The 18038-nt window shown below is 36.3% G+C and overlaps 1 protein-coding gene across 4 annotated transcripts in view; it reads right to left on the bottom strand.

Annotated features, from left to right (window-relative positions):
- The window catches only part of iqsec1b (IQ motif and Sec7 domain ArfGEF 1b), a 447242-nt gene that overhangs the window by 3025 nt on the left and 426179 nt on the right, over positions 1-18038 (bottom strand). For 3 of the 4 annotated variants that reach the window (XM_059944101.1, XM_059944100.1, XM_059944103.1), the window contains 6 exons: positions 12635-12664; positions 9723-9848; positions 5516-5615; positions 5208-5369; positions 4770-4946; positions 2945-2994 (listed from right to left, as the gene is read on the bottom strand). In XM_059944101.1, the coding sequence (XP_059800084.1) occupies positions 2945-2994; positions 4770-4946; positions 5208-5369; positions 5516-5615; positions 9723-9848; positions 12635-12664 (645 nt within the window). The remainder of the gene's footprint in view (positions 1-2944; positions 2995-4769; positions 4947-5207; positions 5370-5515; positions 5616-9722; positions 9849-12634; positions 12665-18038) is intronic. The other variant, XM_059944104.1, reaches the window with a different exon arrangement.

Genomic DNA, 18038 nt, shown 5'->3' on the forward strand with positions numbered 1-18038 from the left:
ACCTACTAATGTCCTTGGAATGTGAGAGGAATTGATTCTTGATTATTGGAAGAGAACATACTCCAGTGCTCCAAGATATTTTTTCCAATGAACACAGCAAATTTCAAGAAATGCTAGATCGAGCCTGATTCTGAACTATCGGGATTTTTGAAGAAATAGGTGGTAGATTATTAGAACCTTACATATTTGTATCAACAGTAATCCTAAACCATCCAAACCCATTCTCCCACATGATAAAGCTCATTCCCAGTAGTCAGTTAAACTCATTTCAAGGTTACTGTTACAGAGAGGAAACTGTGGTTCTATTGATATCACGCATGCCTAGGCTCTCTTGTTCTGCTCTCTTTTTAAAGTTACATTCTGAGTGAATGGAGACCCCTATCATTAAGATCATATACCTTTTGCTATTATATGCTAGGAATATTTAATTATAGAAAAAGCATACAAGATTAAAATTTTCACATTTATATTACAGCTACAACTTTCATAAACATCATGTATGCAGATATTTACCTTATTGATTTATAAGTTTTGAATTTCATGGGAAACAACATTCATTGTTACTCTAAACTTCTTAGGAACTTTTTATACAGCTGGATTTTGAAATAATTGACCAATAGATGCCTTTTGACATCAAAGAACCATGAGGAAGTGATCAATGCTAATGTGTTTAAAAGACACCTGCTTAATTCAATATCTATTTGTACAATAATGTAAAAAACAATTGGTTGATGGACCTTCAATGTCATAAGATCATAGGGAAATGAATTAAAAATCCTTTTCTAAAAGGGAGGGATGTTTGACTTCATTTTCTTATAATATTTCATTCTCTGCATTTCTCCACTATTTCCCCGACTTTAAGACCCTCTAAGATTTCTCTGATGAACACCCATTTACTTTTTCCTCAGGGTGCTATGACAGCATATCATCCAATTCCTTTACCTGTTTATTCTTAGAGCTCTGTAATGTGGTGCTGACAGTGTTTTTGAAATGAAATTGATTGTCATCTGGATAAATTCATGAATGGAGCACACACAAATTTGAATATACTAGCAGACAGAAGTGCCATAATCTGCTCATTGAATGGCCATACAGATATAAAAATACATTATTACAAAGTGAGTAATTTCTCACTCTGGCCTTTAAGTGTGCTGAATCTCAGCTCGGTGAGGAATATGCTGAAGCTCAAGCAAATCCCAAGAGGCTTACAACCTTAACAATTATTTTGGATTCCAAAAAACTTCTATGTCAAGTTATGAAATTTCTTAGTATGTCTCAATAATTTGTGCATCTTTGGTTGTATATAATCATCTAGAAGATAAAATTGAAATATTCATATAAAAAACAAAATTTTTGTCAAGCTATTATGATCAGATTTTTAAATCAAATGTATAAAAGATGCAAACATTATTTACAATTTTTCATACAATATTTATGATTGGAGATACGAAATATATCCATGATATATTGATATACATTGCTTTTCAATTACTGTTTATTCCTTTCTATTATTTATTCTGTAGCAATTCCCCTCAAGCTTCTGTGCAAGAACTTATATTATTTTCTCAGGTGAACAGACTGATCTAAATAGGTCCATTTTCCAGGTTTTGTTGACTCTCCAACCTGGAAGCAGTAGCTCTGTTCAACAGACAAAATTGTCTTCCAATAGTATTCAGTATTATTATTTCCTTTGTGTCTTAAATGAGGAACTCAAATGTTGTGAATTTCCATCATGGATTTCCCAGATATGAATGATTATTCATTATTCCAATACTTGACCGGGGAACTACTGGCTACCTGTTAGCTGTTTTATATATATATATTTTATAGAACACAATTCACAAAACCCTTCTCCCTCTTCTTGACTAAAATATTTACTTGTCATGTGAGATTTTATGCTTTCATAAGCCATCTTAATTGCTATGCCTAACTATAAAAGGTTTAAAATTTGCAAAAGATTAACTGAGATACATAATGAACAACAATCTCTATATTATCTACAAATTCAATAGTTGCCATGATGCATTTAAATATTTGCCTTTAATTGGCCATTATTCCACATTTAAGTAAAATGAACTGACTTGCTATTTGGCCTCCTGTTTGTGCATATGGTCTAATTGTTCATTCAAGATTTTAATACATATTGGACAAACATGATTGATTGTTTACAATAAGCAACAAATTTAAATTCATTCTTTAAGAACACACAAGACTTTTACAACAGGGACATTTGCACAGACAAAACAAAAACTGTAAATACATTACAAATGTTCAGAGAAATTAAAAAGGTTATTTTACAGAATTTCTGGCAATTTTATGTGAAAAGAGCAAATCTATTTATCCTTATGCCATCACACTGTAAGCATGCATGGGCAATACATGAAGTTGGAGCTGGAGCAGGGTAGTGGGAGTAAATGCTTGTAAAATGAATGATTTTTATGAAATCCACACTCAGATCATCTAACACTATCCAGTTTTTCTGTGTTTCCACACATTGCTTTGAACTGTTTTATAAAAATGTTAACATCTTAAGAACTCAAAACCCTGACTGAGAATCTTAAGTGTTATTCTGAAAATTGGTAGCCAAAAAAAGGAATAAGTTTAAGTGCAGCTCATACAAAGCAAAATAATAAAGCAACCATGTCCAAATGTTATAACATGGTACTTGTTAAATTTATTCAGCATGACAAGCTGATGATTTCAGAAGCTTCAGACTCAATTGCAGCTAGCAGAACCGCATTCAACTGATTCCATCAACAATGGTGTGTGCCTTGACAAGAAGCCTGACTCTGCGCGAGCATTAGATGCACTTGGCAAGCAGTTCACACATGCATTTCTATGTGGCAGGCAGGCTACTTACTGGAAGAAAGCAAAAGGATGCAAAACAAATGTTTTAAAGATATACATTATACATCCAGCTACAGAGCAATTACTTCCTACTTACTTCCATATTGCTGTCTAGCGATCCTGCACTGCTGCGGCGCCCACGCTTGCCTGCCCAGGACATGCAACACCAAAGATTAGAAACCAAGAATTAACCCAGGGGCCACATCCTCATACCCAATGCACATTGACTGGTCTCTGTACATGGTAGAAGCTGAGCATGTCTAATTGGGAACCAGCAGGCAAACTTGAAGGAAACTAAGCAGCGTATTGGGGGACAATGGCTGCAGGAAATCTAATTAGATTTTTGAAGCTTAAAAATAACAATAGCTCATTGTTATATTTCATTGTTGATTGGAAAAACATTCTAAATGAAATAATTCAAACAATTAATGCTATTGTTTCAAAATTTGATTTCTGTTTTCAATTCATACAAATATGGGTGTATATTGTATAAAACATATACTGCAGATGTGAAAAGAAAAAAAATACTTCAGCAATATGGGTGATGGTTATTTTACTACCAATGGAAACTACATATATGAGTAGATTTGTGGATAGACAGATGCAACAGTATGAGCACGTTGCTCAACTCCTCCTTAATCTGGTATTGTACTTAATTTTTAAAGTAGTATCCATTGATCTGAAAAACTGGACCTCAAGTGGATTTCATTTTTCTACTCTGTGATTGAGCAATGACTAATACAAAACTGGTGGTACCCAGGTCAGATGGTGAAAGATGAAAGAGCCTCTTTGAAAGAGATGCAAATCCAATCTTCTAACCAATGACCTTGCCTAAACATGGCATGTTTTACAGAATATGGGATGTGTAAAGCTGAACGTTTTGTGTTAATATTTCTGTTTAATATCAGAAGTGTTTGAATTGTACAGAGAATGAAAGCTCTATAAAGTACGTAAACTTTGATCCTAGACTAATTTGGGTAAGTAGTCATTTTAAAGTTTCATTAAAACCAAACAACAAAACAGTTTTGTTTTGAATACAAGCATACATTATATGACAAAATAACAGTGCACATCCATAATTAAAATGAACTTTAAAAGAGAACAAACAGACTTGAGACCAAACATTACTAAGCAAGCTACAACAACTGAATTATTTCCAGGAGTTCACTTTGATTTAGGTTAGCCAATGCACAATGCCGTTCCTCACATTAAACAAAAACAATGGTTTAACATGTACTGATCCAAGCACAAAGCACAGAAAAATTCTTTTTTTGTCTACATTGTAGAACATTCTCTTCATCCTAGATATAATCCATCCATGCTGACCATTTCTTCACTCAGTACATCACATGATGTGTTAATCTGAAAACAGGTTATATTTCTGATAATTCCAATGACCTTGAAAATCTGCACAATTGAATAATTGCTTAAAGTACATACATCATAACTGTCAGATTAAAATGTTGAAAGTGGATTTTTCAAACCCCAACAATTTTAAACTTATTTGTTTACTGATCACAGTTTGGATTCTGCAAGTGATTATGCAACATGAATGTGCTGAAAAACAGTTTAATATTAACATAACAAAATATTTGTGTTTATTTAAACCATATTGTCAGTACTTTCACGATATTTTTGTGACATTGCTCACAACTGAGTGTCACATGTGCTAAAGATAAAGTCTGCATGTAAGATTAATAAAATTAATACACAACTTCAAATGCTGAAAATTAAGAAATAAACTGGACTTTTTTTGGAATGAGCATGAAAGAGTCTACAAAAGTTTACTGACATTTGGCAACACCAAAATGACTAAGTAAATCAATGTTTTTAAACTTCTGTCAAAGCTGGAAGTGCTATTCAGTTCATATTTAGTAATAACAAGACAAAATGGAAGTTGAAAGTAATTGCCATCATCATACCTGCTTCGGAAAGGTCCCTGAGTGAACTGCTTAGGGCGGTCCTCTTTAACCCCTCCCCAGTGGCATAACTATCATCCAGGCTGGTCCTGCTTAATGTACCAATGCCAGGTTCCTTTTTCAGGCCTGATGCTTGAGAGATACTTGGCCGTACAACTCCCTTCTGCTTTTCCAGCTCAGCTAAAGATAAAATGTAGAATTGTATTTTCTTATAGTGCATGTTGAAATTGTGCAACGGTGTCAACAAGAGAAACAATTCAAGAGCATGATAAATTTGATTTTGTAAGACTACTGCGTTTAGGTTTAAATGAAACCTTCAACATTAGAATATTTCATACAAAGAGGAGCTGCAAATTAAAGCAGTAAAACTAAACCTATTGAAGCTCACATGTAGAAGTTGGAACATAAATTCAAGACTATGTCAAATAATTTTGTACTTACATTCTATCCTGTACTTTTCCATTTCTTGAACTTCTGCAATAGATTCACGAAGGTCATCAGTGAATTTTTTACGATCCTGTGGATTTGGGGCATTGAAATTAATAAGGACTTTAATGTCAGCGCCTGAATTAGCTGAAGTAAGTCGGATTCCATTTGGGTAATCTAAGAAAAATATAAAATAGTAACTTTGAGTTAACATTTTTATTTTTGCAATACATAGAACTATTACTGAGAGTTAAACAGTGTTTGAAAGATTTTTAAGTTTAAAAAATTTGGAAGTGCATATTGAGAGTTTATTTAATTCTTACACTGATTTTCAAAAAGAAGAACTTGTATCCCATACAAGGAAAAGGATTGCCGGAAACTGTAGGTCACTGAATTTTTCTTCTTTTGAAAAATCTTTGTAACCTATTAAAAGATAAACATGTTTTACTTATAGGGGCAACTGTTAACTATTAAGTAAGCAGTACCACTCATCAATTCACTTCAGCAAGAAAATATTTTATAACAGAAAATATTTATTAATGTTAACTTCTCAAACTTTTGGAAATGTAGTAATCAATATTTGAAATAATGTCTATATATTTCCCATTTGAAATGTTTGCATGAACCAGCATGGTAGCATCGCAGGTTGCATAGTGCTATTACAGCACCAATAACATGGGCTCAATTCTGCCACTGTCTGGAAGGAGTTTGTGCATTCTCCTCGTGACCGCGTGGATTTCCTCCGACATTCCAAAGACACATGGGTTAGTAACCATTAATTTGCTACAAAAGGCATGATCTCCTGGTGACTCTCCATTTCAATTTGACTTTCTACAGGTGGCCCCCGTTTTTCTAACGTTCGCTTTACGACAGCTCGCAGTTATGAAAGACCTACATTAGTACCCGATTTCGCTAAGCAAAGAGGATTTCTGCTTTTATGAAAAAAGACGCCCACTTTATATGTGTGTTTACCCCGAGAAAGACTACCATGATGGTGAAGCCTTGTGCAGGCAGTTGTGTGCGCATGTGTGTACGTACGTAGGCATGTACGTGCTGTTTTTTTCCAAATCAATTTTGGCTCGCTGTCTTCCCGATTTTGATAAGTGAAACTACACCATACATATAATATTTCTACTGCTGACTTCCTCCAACATTGTGTGTGTGTTTTTCCACTATCCTAACCTGCTTCTACTTTTTTCCAAGTCTCCCCTCTCCCCACCTGCCCCTACCCTCCATGCAGTTTCAGCCAGGAAAAAGGATTTCCTCCAAATCTCCCAAGTACTCTCCACAAAGGAAAACATCTACTGTCAAGATTCATCACTGACTGTAGTCTGGCCAAATAAACAAAAAAAAATTGAAGACTAAGACCTGAAAACCAACGCCAACCTCATGGTGTATTGAATAGAATTGGCTTTATTACTTACATCCTTCATATATATGAGGAGTAAAAATCTTTACGCTACATCTCCGTCTAAATGTGCAATGTGCAATTTGCAATTTATAGTAATTTATAATAGTGTGTACAACAGGAGAATCAATATAACATAGAAATACAATTATATCAGCATGAATTAATCATTCTGAGGGCCTGGTGGAAGAAGCTGTCCCGGAGCCTGTTGGTCCTGGCTTTTATGCTGCGGTACCGTTTCCCAGATGGGAGCAACTGGAACAGTTTGTGGTTGTGGTGTCTCAGGTCCCAAATGATCTTCGGGCCCTTTTTACACACCAGTCCCTGTATATGTCCTGAATCGTGGAAAGTTCACATTTACAGATACACTGGGCTGTCTGTACCCTCTCTGCAGAGTCCTGCGATTGAGGGAAGTTCAGGTCCCATACCAGGCATGGAGCAATAGTTACCCTGTTGAGTTGTCTAGTTCAGAATATGGAAAACTTAAAGCCACTGGAGGAGTACCATCAATGCTGTCTCCACAAAATCCTTCAAATATATTGATAGGATAAACAAATCAATGTCAGCATCCTCCCACTAGCTACAGCTCAGTATTAAAACTCTTAATCATGTTCAAAGGCACTGAACACTGAGAGTCCATTCTGTGGGTCCTGCATAGGACTCTATAGTCACCCCAAAACCTATAGAACTTGACGAAGATGATTCATATCCAAACCTAAAGGACAAACTAATTGGCATCAAGACTTCAGGAATTTTTCAGCAAAAGAAATATGACACAATTGAAATCAGCATTCTGTCCAATTTAAAAATGATAAACTTATTGTGAGGTTCCTTGCAGTGATTCTTTGTTAACAGAAACAGTCCCTTATTCTGCATTAACAGAAATATTGAATGTATTTTAAGGAGAAAAAAAAACCCTTCATATTAACAGCTGTGAAGTAAGATTATGTTAGTCATAAATGAAGAAATTCTTTGAGAAGAGTCACGATAATGCCTTAGAATATTATAATTAGTTTGAGGGTAATGTGATTTAAGAATTGAATGAACCCTAAAGTTAATGAACATCAGTATCAAAGGAAAGGGAAGTGTTGGTTAAGATACAATGAACTAATGGGCCAAAACATGATGGCTGCTAGATGTTTGTGAAAGCAGTACATTTTTGAACTTCTATGCACAGATGGTCAAAGGCAGGAGACTCTGGTATGAGAAATCAGACTGTCATCAACTGCTGGACTCACTATTGAAGCCAGCAGCAGAAAAGTGACGTACTGAAAAGGGTTCAGGTGTACTTTACATTTAACCTTGGGGATTGGCAAAGCATTATTCTGTGGAAATAGTAAAATAGGCACTTTGCTTATTTCATTTTCACTATCTAATTATCTGATTATTTGTTACATGTTAATTAATGTTTCTTACATTTTATATTTAAATATTTTTAAATTATGTAAATTTATGTGTAGATTTTAAATGTCTTTAAACAACCAAGGACATTTAAAAATGGTTAAAATTCTAGTGGTGGCAACAAGCAATGACTCCCAGACGTTCAATATCCAATGCCTATTTGCCACCTGGAGCCTGTTGTACTTCATGAGACCCTTGCAATGTATAGAAAGCAAGCCTTTTCACCCCTCACATCTGGAAAAAGTCTAGATAGACAGGAATCACTGGCTCATGTCCAGCTGGCAGGAAGGGTCCAAGATGATGCAGCTCAGTGGAAAACTGATCAGTGAGAAATTTAATTTTGCGAAGAAAAATTACTTGAATAACATATGATAATTTTATCAATCTCTAGAAGGTTGCCCTTCAGTTTCCATGTTTAAAAAAAGCCTAGACCTTAGGCCTATATCGTAAGCTATTTAACAAGATAGATACAGTTTAGCCTTAATCTTCACATAGACTGTAAGGTGGAATGTAATTTCATCGTTAATGAGAAAGAAAAAAGCAGATCAACTACAAACCAGTTAACATTCCATCAGTAAAAGAGGAATTGCTAGAATTCGTTACTGATTATGTGATAGAAGAGCACTTGGAAATGTAAACGTATATTTAGCCAGAGTCAACATCGGCTTTCAGAAAAGCAAAGTGGTGTTTGATAAACTGAAGTCTGTAACCAATGGCCTAGGTATATTAGAACCAGTAAAATGCATTACGCTTGTGACCTCGCGAGCTACAAAAGAGGTTATTACATGATTAGGGCTTTTAGATTTGGGATAATATGTTAACATAGACTGAAAGCTGATTCATGAATAAAAATATATTTGGATTTGGGCCCAAAACATTGATGTAATCATGAAGAAGTAATACTATCAGATGCACTTCATTAGAAGCTTGAGGATATTTGGTATGTCACCAAAGACTCCAGCAAATTTTTGCAGATTTACCATGGAGCATTGTGACTGGTTGCATCATAGCCTGGTATGGTTATACACTGGAGTATCCAGTTTTCATGGAGTCTACAAATTTCACAACATGTGTCCATGGTAATCAACCTGATTCCGGTAATAGACTGTAAGCAGTTATTCATAGTTAATTATGATCCATATCAATATCTGATGAAGGAACTAAGTACATCTATAATCTGATCACACAAGATTAGGTGGGAAAGTATCTTGTGACAATGCTGTAAAAAGTTTCAATTAAAGTGGGGATGAAGGTTGCGCAAGATTCAGGCAAACATGAAGCTGACCACTTTGATGAGAGGAACAGAAATGCTGATTACTTTCATACAATAATAATTTACAAACTAAGCCATGCTGACCTCCTTATCCATATACTACCTACACTTATGTGAATGTACATTTAGTTAGAGACAAAATTCAACTCGATATTCATCTAAAACAGGGGTTCCAAACCTTTTTTTGTGTCATGGACCAATATCATTAAGCAAGGTGTACATGGACGTCAGGTTGAGAACCCCTGAAAAAGAATGTGTTACTTAATTCCAAGAAGTATTAGAAGTACAGATGTCAAGTAGGTTTACCAGATGATGCATCTATCAGTTGAAGATGAACATTATCTTTATGGTGCATTACACTAAGGACCAATTTCACAATAAATGGGATTGATAAATGGTGTTTGAAGTAAATCTTATCATCATTTGGTTAAGTAAAGTGATTACATACCACTAGCAGGTCATTAAATAAGAAGATTTCTCGCTGGTGTAAGCCAAGTTTCTGAGGCTTATTTGGATCTGGAACCTCAAATAATCGGCAATAACAGACTAATCTTCGGTGGGGTAGCGAAAGTACCTAATTAATGAAGATCAGTAAAGATATTCAACCAAGAATACTATCACAGAGATGAACATATACAATTCAATTAATCTGGAAATGCTTAAAGGATCTTTAAGATTTGTATTTAAAAATCATCAAGGTGCTAAAATACAATGAAATCTTTGCTGCTTAAATAAGCATAACACTTGGAATCAAAACCTTTGAACAGCAAATATACAACTTTACATTACTGTTACAAAATACCAGTATATTAATCACCATATCATCTTCAATCTGCGCACCTAAAAGGTATCAATAGGCAGCTTTTTGAAAAGTTTTGGATATATGTGTACATTTTAAAAAATTATAAACCATACACCTTTTCTTTCAAATTTTTGAAATCTACTCTCCAAAATCAAATAATGTATATCATTTTACTAACTAGGAATTTGTCTTTTTAATTTTCTATTACATGTAAACAGATCTTAACTGTGCTGTGCTGAAGCACATCTTTTCCCAGAGGACAAGATCCAAGCTATTTGCAAGAGCAATGAAATATTAAGTATTTCTAAACGAAGCTTAATAATAATAATTCAGAAAGAATGTGTTCTGCAGTGATATTGGTATAAAAGATTATCAGGCTCTGCTCACAACTTACAAACTGCAAACTATTCAACATTCACTTTAGAGTGTCTAATTATCCACTTCCTTCCACTTCCAAATGAGACTGTAGCGGTGTGCTACACGCAGCGCTAAAATTACGACACGGAGTCGGTAACTGCAGTCGAAGGAAAAACTTTATTCGAAAACTTCAGCCTCACTTTTAAGCCTCTGTCAACCGGCCCCCCATGGCGAAGAGGCTCCAAAGCTCTGTGCTCGCAAACCCCCGTAGGCTATCTAATTGAGAGTCGGTTCGGATACGCTAGGAAATGAGTCGCCACAAGACATTCTATTTTCATCTTAGAAGGACGTGAAGGACCCAGGGGTACTACTCACAGGAAAACAACTGAGTATCTCGCCAGTAGCTTTTATTCTTTAACAATATCATCGAAACAAATCATTGGACCATTATCCTATAGCAATTTGTGGGTACATGTTGTGTGCAAATTAACTACCACATTCCCTATATTATAGAAGTAACTTCTTCATTGGTTTTAAATCACTTTTGGGATGTCTAGAGGTGCTATTTGAATTAAAGTATCTTCTTTATTAAAGCATTAAACTTCATTTACCTCCTCAATATTTACCTTTCATAAATGCTGGAAGTTCACAGACTTCTTAGTCACGAAGATTGATATTATTTATTGAACAGCTACCCTGCTCACCTAGGCAAGCTTCAACTAAGATCTCCTCAAACCACACACACACACACACACACACATACACACCGCCCCCCCCAAACTCGCATTTCTCTTTCAGTTCTCTGCAACTTCCTCTCACAGCTTCCCAGAGCTCATCTTGCCCATAAGCCTCGTTTCATGCTCCCTTAACCATATTCCTAAACAAACATTGACCATGTTGTCTCCCTTGTCCATTTTAAATTAAATAACATTTAACAAAATGTTAACTATTGCCAAGCACATTTTTGGCATGTGTTTAGTGCTACTAGCACAACTTTTGGCCAATTAACTACTGCAGCCCTATTCCTGAAGGTTTTAAATACTAGAGAATAAATTTTATTATTTTTGTTTACATTTTTTAAATCATTTTCCTAATCTGCTTATCCAGATCTTTTACTCTTCTTACCATGTCATATTTGGTATTCATGTAACTACTCTAATAACACTTCATTAATAGTCCTTGCATTGTTAGTAACTTTTATTTTGACTGGTGACTAAGGACTTATGTTCAGAAACAATGTTTCAATGTATACTTTCATCAGCTTTGCATGCAAAAATAATGAAACAACAGCACCCAAAGGCATATTTACCATAGCAAATCTAATACACCCTTCACTATGATTATACAGGTGACTGAGCAGCGACTTCAGTAGCTGCACATAGCCAGTGAAATGCAGAAATTCCAAAATTGCTCCGCAGAACTCAAGCTATTTAACTAATATTCACTAAAAAAAAAGCTCATCTCTTAAGTCCTCCATTCCTTTCACCTCAGTATTCTGTTTTAATACTTAATTGGCTACTGTGTTCATTACTCTAAGTGTTATTTTTGGTTCAGATCATGCCACCTCAGAATGAGTTTTTTGAGCTTACTGGTTAAGATGGTGCAGGATCAGTTATTTGTTCAGTCCAGAATTGTGAAATAGATAACATATAGCGAGCTCTGAGATACAGCAAATTCCAGTATAAATGCTGACAGCTAGGGGAAAAATTTATGTTGAATGAACAACCAGCAAAATGAATTGACAGCTAACTATACGATTATTGCCAATGTATTTTGGTAATCAACTTGCATGATCATTTTTGCAGCCAATTATCTGAGTGTGAAATTATTTATATAGAAGTTAAAAGCGCTCTAATGAAAGTTCAATACCGTTCCAGGACAAAAGAACTAAAAGTACTACCCACAGCTCATGAACAGGTAAGTTAAAATGATTAAATCTAAGTAGCCAACAATTTAGCTGGTTATTGTGATCTCTTTCATGATTAGAACTGTGTGGCGAGGGCTGGACTAGATCGACATCTGCAAAATAAAAGCCTCAATATATGCCATTTCTAAATGTTTGAAATGCTTATCAAAATTTTCACAACACCAGTAGTTTCATTGTTCCTGTTGCGTTAAAGTCAGTTATTTTAACTAGAGATGATAGTTTGTAGAGAAATTCAAATGAAAACTTGGCAATAAAAATAAAAAGTAATACTTACACAACCAAGTCCATGATGCAGAGATCCAATCTACAACAGAAAGATATATACAATTTATTAAACTTCAGAAAAATAAAGGAATTAATATCACAGCAGAGTGAATACAGTGCTAAAAGACTAATTCTTCAGAAAATGGAGTTGATTCCATCTGCCATACATATGTGTACTGATTCCATTAGCAACAAAGCTGCCTCATAATTATTCCAACCTTATTGGTCTATATTTCTTATTTTCTTAATTGCTAATTTTCTTCTAAAGGTAATGAGTCAGATAAGTGTAACAGCTTCTATCATTTGTTTCTAAGAAGTCCTTAAACTGTGTTATCTGTAACTCTGTCAATAATGTCATTGTTACTTCCCAAGAACTATAGTATTCTAGGTATGAAGTAGAAAAAGAAAGACAAAATATCATTGACCTTTTTTGAATGAATGTCAAGCAATGGTACTGTTAACAATGCATTATATACAACATTGAGTGCTTCGACCTCTCTTTTTTATAGAATTAGTTTTTGAGATAAGACTTAAAGATTTATTATTTTCTGGTCCAAGAGAATAATTGCAAGATTGAAGTAAGAGAAACTTGTTGTAGATCCAACTCGTGCAACTTTCCAAGACTGGATTGAACATGCAGGTGAGAACAGGAACTAACCAGCAGTTAAAATTTTAAAAGGGAGAGATTACAGTGAAAGAGTCACAGAACACCACAGCACAGTAAGTCTTTTCTAATCAGTACCAGCCTGCCCTTCTGTCTAGGTTTATCTATGTGCACCCAGACCATAGACCTCCATACCTCTTTTATCCATGTACCTATCCAAACTTCTCTTAAATGTTACAATTGACCTTGCACATATGATTTCCACTGATAGTTTGTACCACACTTGGGATAAAGAAGTCTCCTTTTTCTTCTTCTTAAACCCATCACTCTGACTGGGACATGGGCTGCCAACAGCAGCTCACCGAAATCCTCTGTCCAAGGCCAGTCTTTCAAGTTATCTTCAAATGTAGCCCATCTTCTTGGTATCCTTTTTCTCCCAGGGATGAGGTCTCTGGGACCTCTCTTTGCATTTCTGTAGCTCTTCCTTTTTTACAGAATGGGGTTTCTAGCCCCATGCCCAGACCTTCTCCTTTCACAGATGGCCTTGGGACCATCCATGGTGGAGTTAAGTTCCCCTTCAGAGGCCCCTCAAATATTACACTTTTCACTCTCAACCTATGACCTCTAATCCTCTATAAAATTTCCCCTCACTCTTCTGTATTCCCAGCCTATTCAACCTTTTCCTATAGCTCAGGTCCTCAAGTCCTGGCAACATTCTCGTAAAATTTCTCTGAAATTTCTAAGTAATGCAATTAAAACCTGAGATTGACAGATTATTTATAGGGAAGCAGAAGCAATTTTGGCGGATAGTCAACCAGATGAGGTTTTATGAATAGCCAAAAAGCTTCAGGGTCATTTTTAATGAGAGTTCTATTTTTCTTAACTTAATGGAAAATGAGGGGTCACCGCCTGAAATGTCGACTGTACTCTTTTCGATACAGTCTGACCTGGCCAACTGAGTTCCTCCAGCAATTTGTGTATGCTGTTTGGATTTCCAGATTTTCAGCACCTGCAGATTTTCTCTTGTTTGCGATGAATTTAAGTTCCTCATTTGACATGTTAGCATTCTATAGAATACAAATGCTGGGACATAACCAAAACATCAAGAACAAGGCAATCAGCTTGGTTGTTAACCTGTATATCCAACACTTTTCACTGCAGGTATATCTTAACTGCATTGTGCATGCTAGACAAGGCACTGTGAGAACACACAAAACCTTCTTAGGTTGCACCTTCGAAACCCATCACTTTTACCATTTACTTGGGCTTTTTATTTCCTCACTTTTTGGGATGTGGGTGTCATTCAGATGGCCAGCGTTTATTGCCCATCCCTCAATGGCATCAAAGTGGTGGTAGAGATTTATCTTCTTGAACTATCACAGTTCTTCAGGTGAAGATGCATTTACTATGACTTGCACCAAGCAAAGATGAAGGTGAAACATTTCCAAGTCAGATTAGAAGGAAGTGGTGTTCATATACATCTGTTGCCTTTCACCCACTGATGGAAATAGAAGGTTTGCAAAGTACTCTTGGGCTGGATCTAGCAAGAAACATAGTTATGGTGTGCCAGAGTGTAGGGAGTAAATATTTAGGGTGATCAAACAGACATCAATTAAGGCAGTTGTGCTGTCCAGGAATATGTGGAGCTTCTTGGTGATTGGAAGTGTACTCAACTAAGCAAGCAGAGAGTACTTCCAACTCATGCCCTGTAGATGGTGGAAACATTTTGGTGTGTCAAATAAAAAGATATCTAAATTCTGACTGTTCCTGTAGCCTCTGATGTAGACACCCAAAGTAGTTGATTTTGGAGTTCTTGGTGCTGGTAATTCCAGTGAACATTAAGGGAAACCAATTAGATACTCTCATGTTAGAAGTAGTAGTTGCTATTTTAAGACTTAGATTTTTTTTCCAATTACTGGTAAGTTGCATATGTAATTGAAAATTACACAACCATGTATCTGACTTTACAGAAAGATAATTGATGAAGCTACTGAAGATAACAGGTCTAAGAAAATGGCCTGATGAACTCTTGCAATGATGTCATTTCTTTGTGTTAAAATAGGACTTAAATTGTTGGAATATTTTCAACTTTATGCCTTTTCTTTTTAGTTTCATCAGTCAATTCCCGTCTTGTCATCAAAGAGGTTAGGTCACTAAAATTAAGCTCTTTGGTGTATGTTTGAAGAATAAGTGCCATTTAATAGCACCATTGAACTTTCATCACTTTGTTAATGACTGAGTAGATTAACTAAGAGGTCTTTACTTGGATTGGATTTGTCCACTTACTTGACAACTTTTCACACTTCTGGGTTTTTGCCAATGTTATAATTAGATGGGAGAGGTTAGCTAAAGGTACATCTAATTCTGGAATATATGTTTTCAGTACTTAAGATGGAATCTTGTCTGTTCCCATACCTTTGCTGCATCCACCTCTCTTGACTGTTTCTTGCTATTTCATGCAGTAAATCAATTGGCTGAGTTTGATTTACCTTGGTTTCTTGAATTTCAAGAGGCAAAGGCAGACCATTTACTTAGCACTTCTGGCTGAACATAATTGAGAATTCTTCAGTATTGTCTTCAACATTCATGTGCTGGGCCTCACCATTGTTCTTGAAGCCTCCTTGTCCTCTAGTATAACGTTTAATGTCACTTAAAGGAATATCAGCATTTGGAAGTTCCTTTCTAGGCTGCACATATCTTAACAAAGGCAAAATATTGATGTTTTTCATTACTAGGTTAAATCTTGGAATTCCCCAGCAGCACTGATAACTTCAAACAACAGTCCAAGACAACAGCTCATCACCTTCTTCCAGGAAAGTAGGTTTGCCAATAAATTCAGAAATGACTGGCAGATTTGTGGATCATTGGGATTTCTTCTGGGGAAGGATGACCTGTACAAAAGAGATGGGTTACACCTGAACTTGATAGGGCCCAATACCTTGTAGGCAGGTTTGCTAGAGTTATTGGGGAGGGTTTAAACTACTTTGACAAGGCGATAGGAACCAGAGTGGCAAGTCAAAGGATGGGACAGTTCATGTAAAAGTAGATGCAGCATGTACAGAGACTGTGAGGAAGGACAGGCAGTGGATAGGACAGTCATTTGGATGAGTTGAAATGTGCCTATTTTAATGACAGATCTCGCGATGGGTGAGCACTTCAGAGATAGTGACCACAACTTAGTGATTTTTAGCATAAACTTAAACAGGGAAAGGCAGACGGTATGGGAAACTATTTAATTAGGGAAGGATGAATTGTGATGCTTTTAGGCAGGAACTTAGGAGCCTAAATTGAAAGCAGATGTATTCACAGAAACGCAGAAATGAAATGCGGAGTTTGTTTACTGAGCACTTGTATGACATTCTGGATAGTTTTGTCTATTAAGGCAGGGAAAGGATGGTAGGGTGATGTAACCGTGGTTGTCAAGAGATATGGAACATCTAAATAAGAGGAAGATAGAAACATAGGAATTAAGAATCAAGGGTCAGACAGTGCTCCAGATTGTTACACGATAGCCAAGAAAGAGCTTAAGAATGGACTTAGGAGAGCAAAAAAGGGACACGAGAAGGCCTTAGCTGGTAGGATTAAGAAACAACAGAAGGAAACACAATTATGTACAATAAATCCTGAGGTCCTTTAACATCTGCCGGACGATGCTGAGGATGTTCTACGAGGCTGTGGTGGCCAGTGCTATCATGTTTGCTGTTGTGTGCTGGGGCAGCAGGCTGAGGGTAGCAGACACCAACAGAATCAACAAACTCATTCATAAGGCCAGTGATGTTATGGGGGTGGAACTGGACTCTCTGACGGTGGTGTCTGAAAAGAGGATGCTGTCCAAGTTGCGTGCCATCTTGGACAATGACTCCCATCCACTCTATAATGTACTGGTTAGGCACAGGAGTACATTCAGCCAGAGACTCATTCCACCGAGATGTAACACTGAGCGTCATAGGAAGTCATTCTTTACAAGTCAAACTTTACAACTCCTCCCTAGGAGTGTCAGACACCCTGAGCCAATAGGCCGGTCCTGGACTTATTTTGACTGGGCATGATTAACATTATTATTTAATTATTCATGGTTTTATATTGCTATATTTCTTCACTATTCTTGGTTGGTGCGGATGTAACAAAATCCAATTTCCCTCGGGATCAATATGTCTGTCTGTAATTTTCACTTGCAATTCATCAGAGCACTGTCACATACCAATTAGCTGGATGGCCCACCACTTTCCTCACAGAATAATTGTAGATAAACAATAATTGCTGTCCTGCCTGTATTATCTAAATCAAAGAACAAATATGCAAGCACCAATGCTTGGATGTGATATAGAGCTACCATATGAAGAGGATCATTAATGTAATAAGTAAGATGTGGAAGTTTACTGAAGATCTCCTAATGAGAGTCTAGTTTTATAAAATGGTTTTGAGCTTAAATTTCTGCTTCCCCAAGACTTTGATCTTTAACTACAGCAGTTCAGAGTATACTTCTTCAACGTTAGGTACACTGAATAGCAACACAGCACAACACACAACTGACTGCATTAATCTTGATGATCCTTGTGGGCGGTTTTACATGATTCCCCAGTTCTGCTTCAAGCTAACATATTAAGTCTGGCAAGGTGTGCAGGCCATTCCTTCCTACAAAGTGAAACCCTGCATCATGAATGGCAGTGATGCTTCACTACCAGATGAGCTGAATGCCTATTATGCTCACTTTGAAAAGGAGAATAAAACCACAACTGTGAGGATCCCTGCAGCATCCGGTGACCCTATGATCTCTGTCTCAGAGGCCAAGGTCAGGCTGTCTTTCAAG

This window comes from Hypanus sabinus, chromosome 19 (genome assembly GCF_030144855.1).
Source record: "Hypanus sabinus isolate sHypSab1 chromosome 19, sHypSab1.hap1, whole genome shotgun sequence".
Taxonomy (NCBI): Eukaryota; Metazoa; Chordata; class Chondrichthyes; order Myliobatiformes; family Dasyatidae; genus Hypanus; species Hypanus sabinus.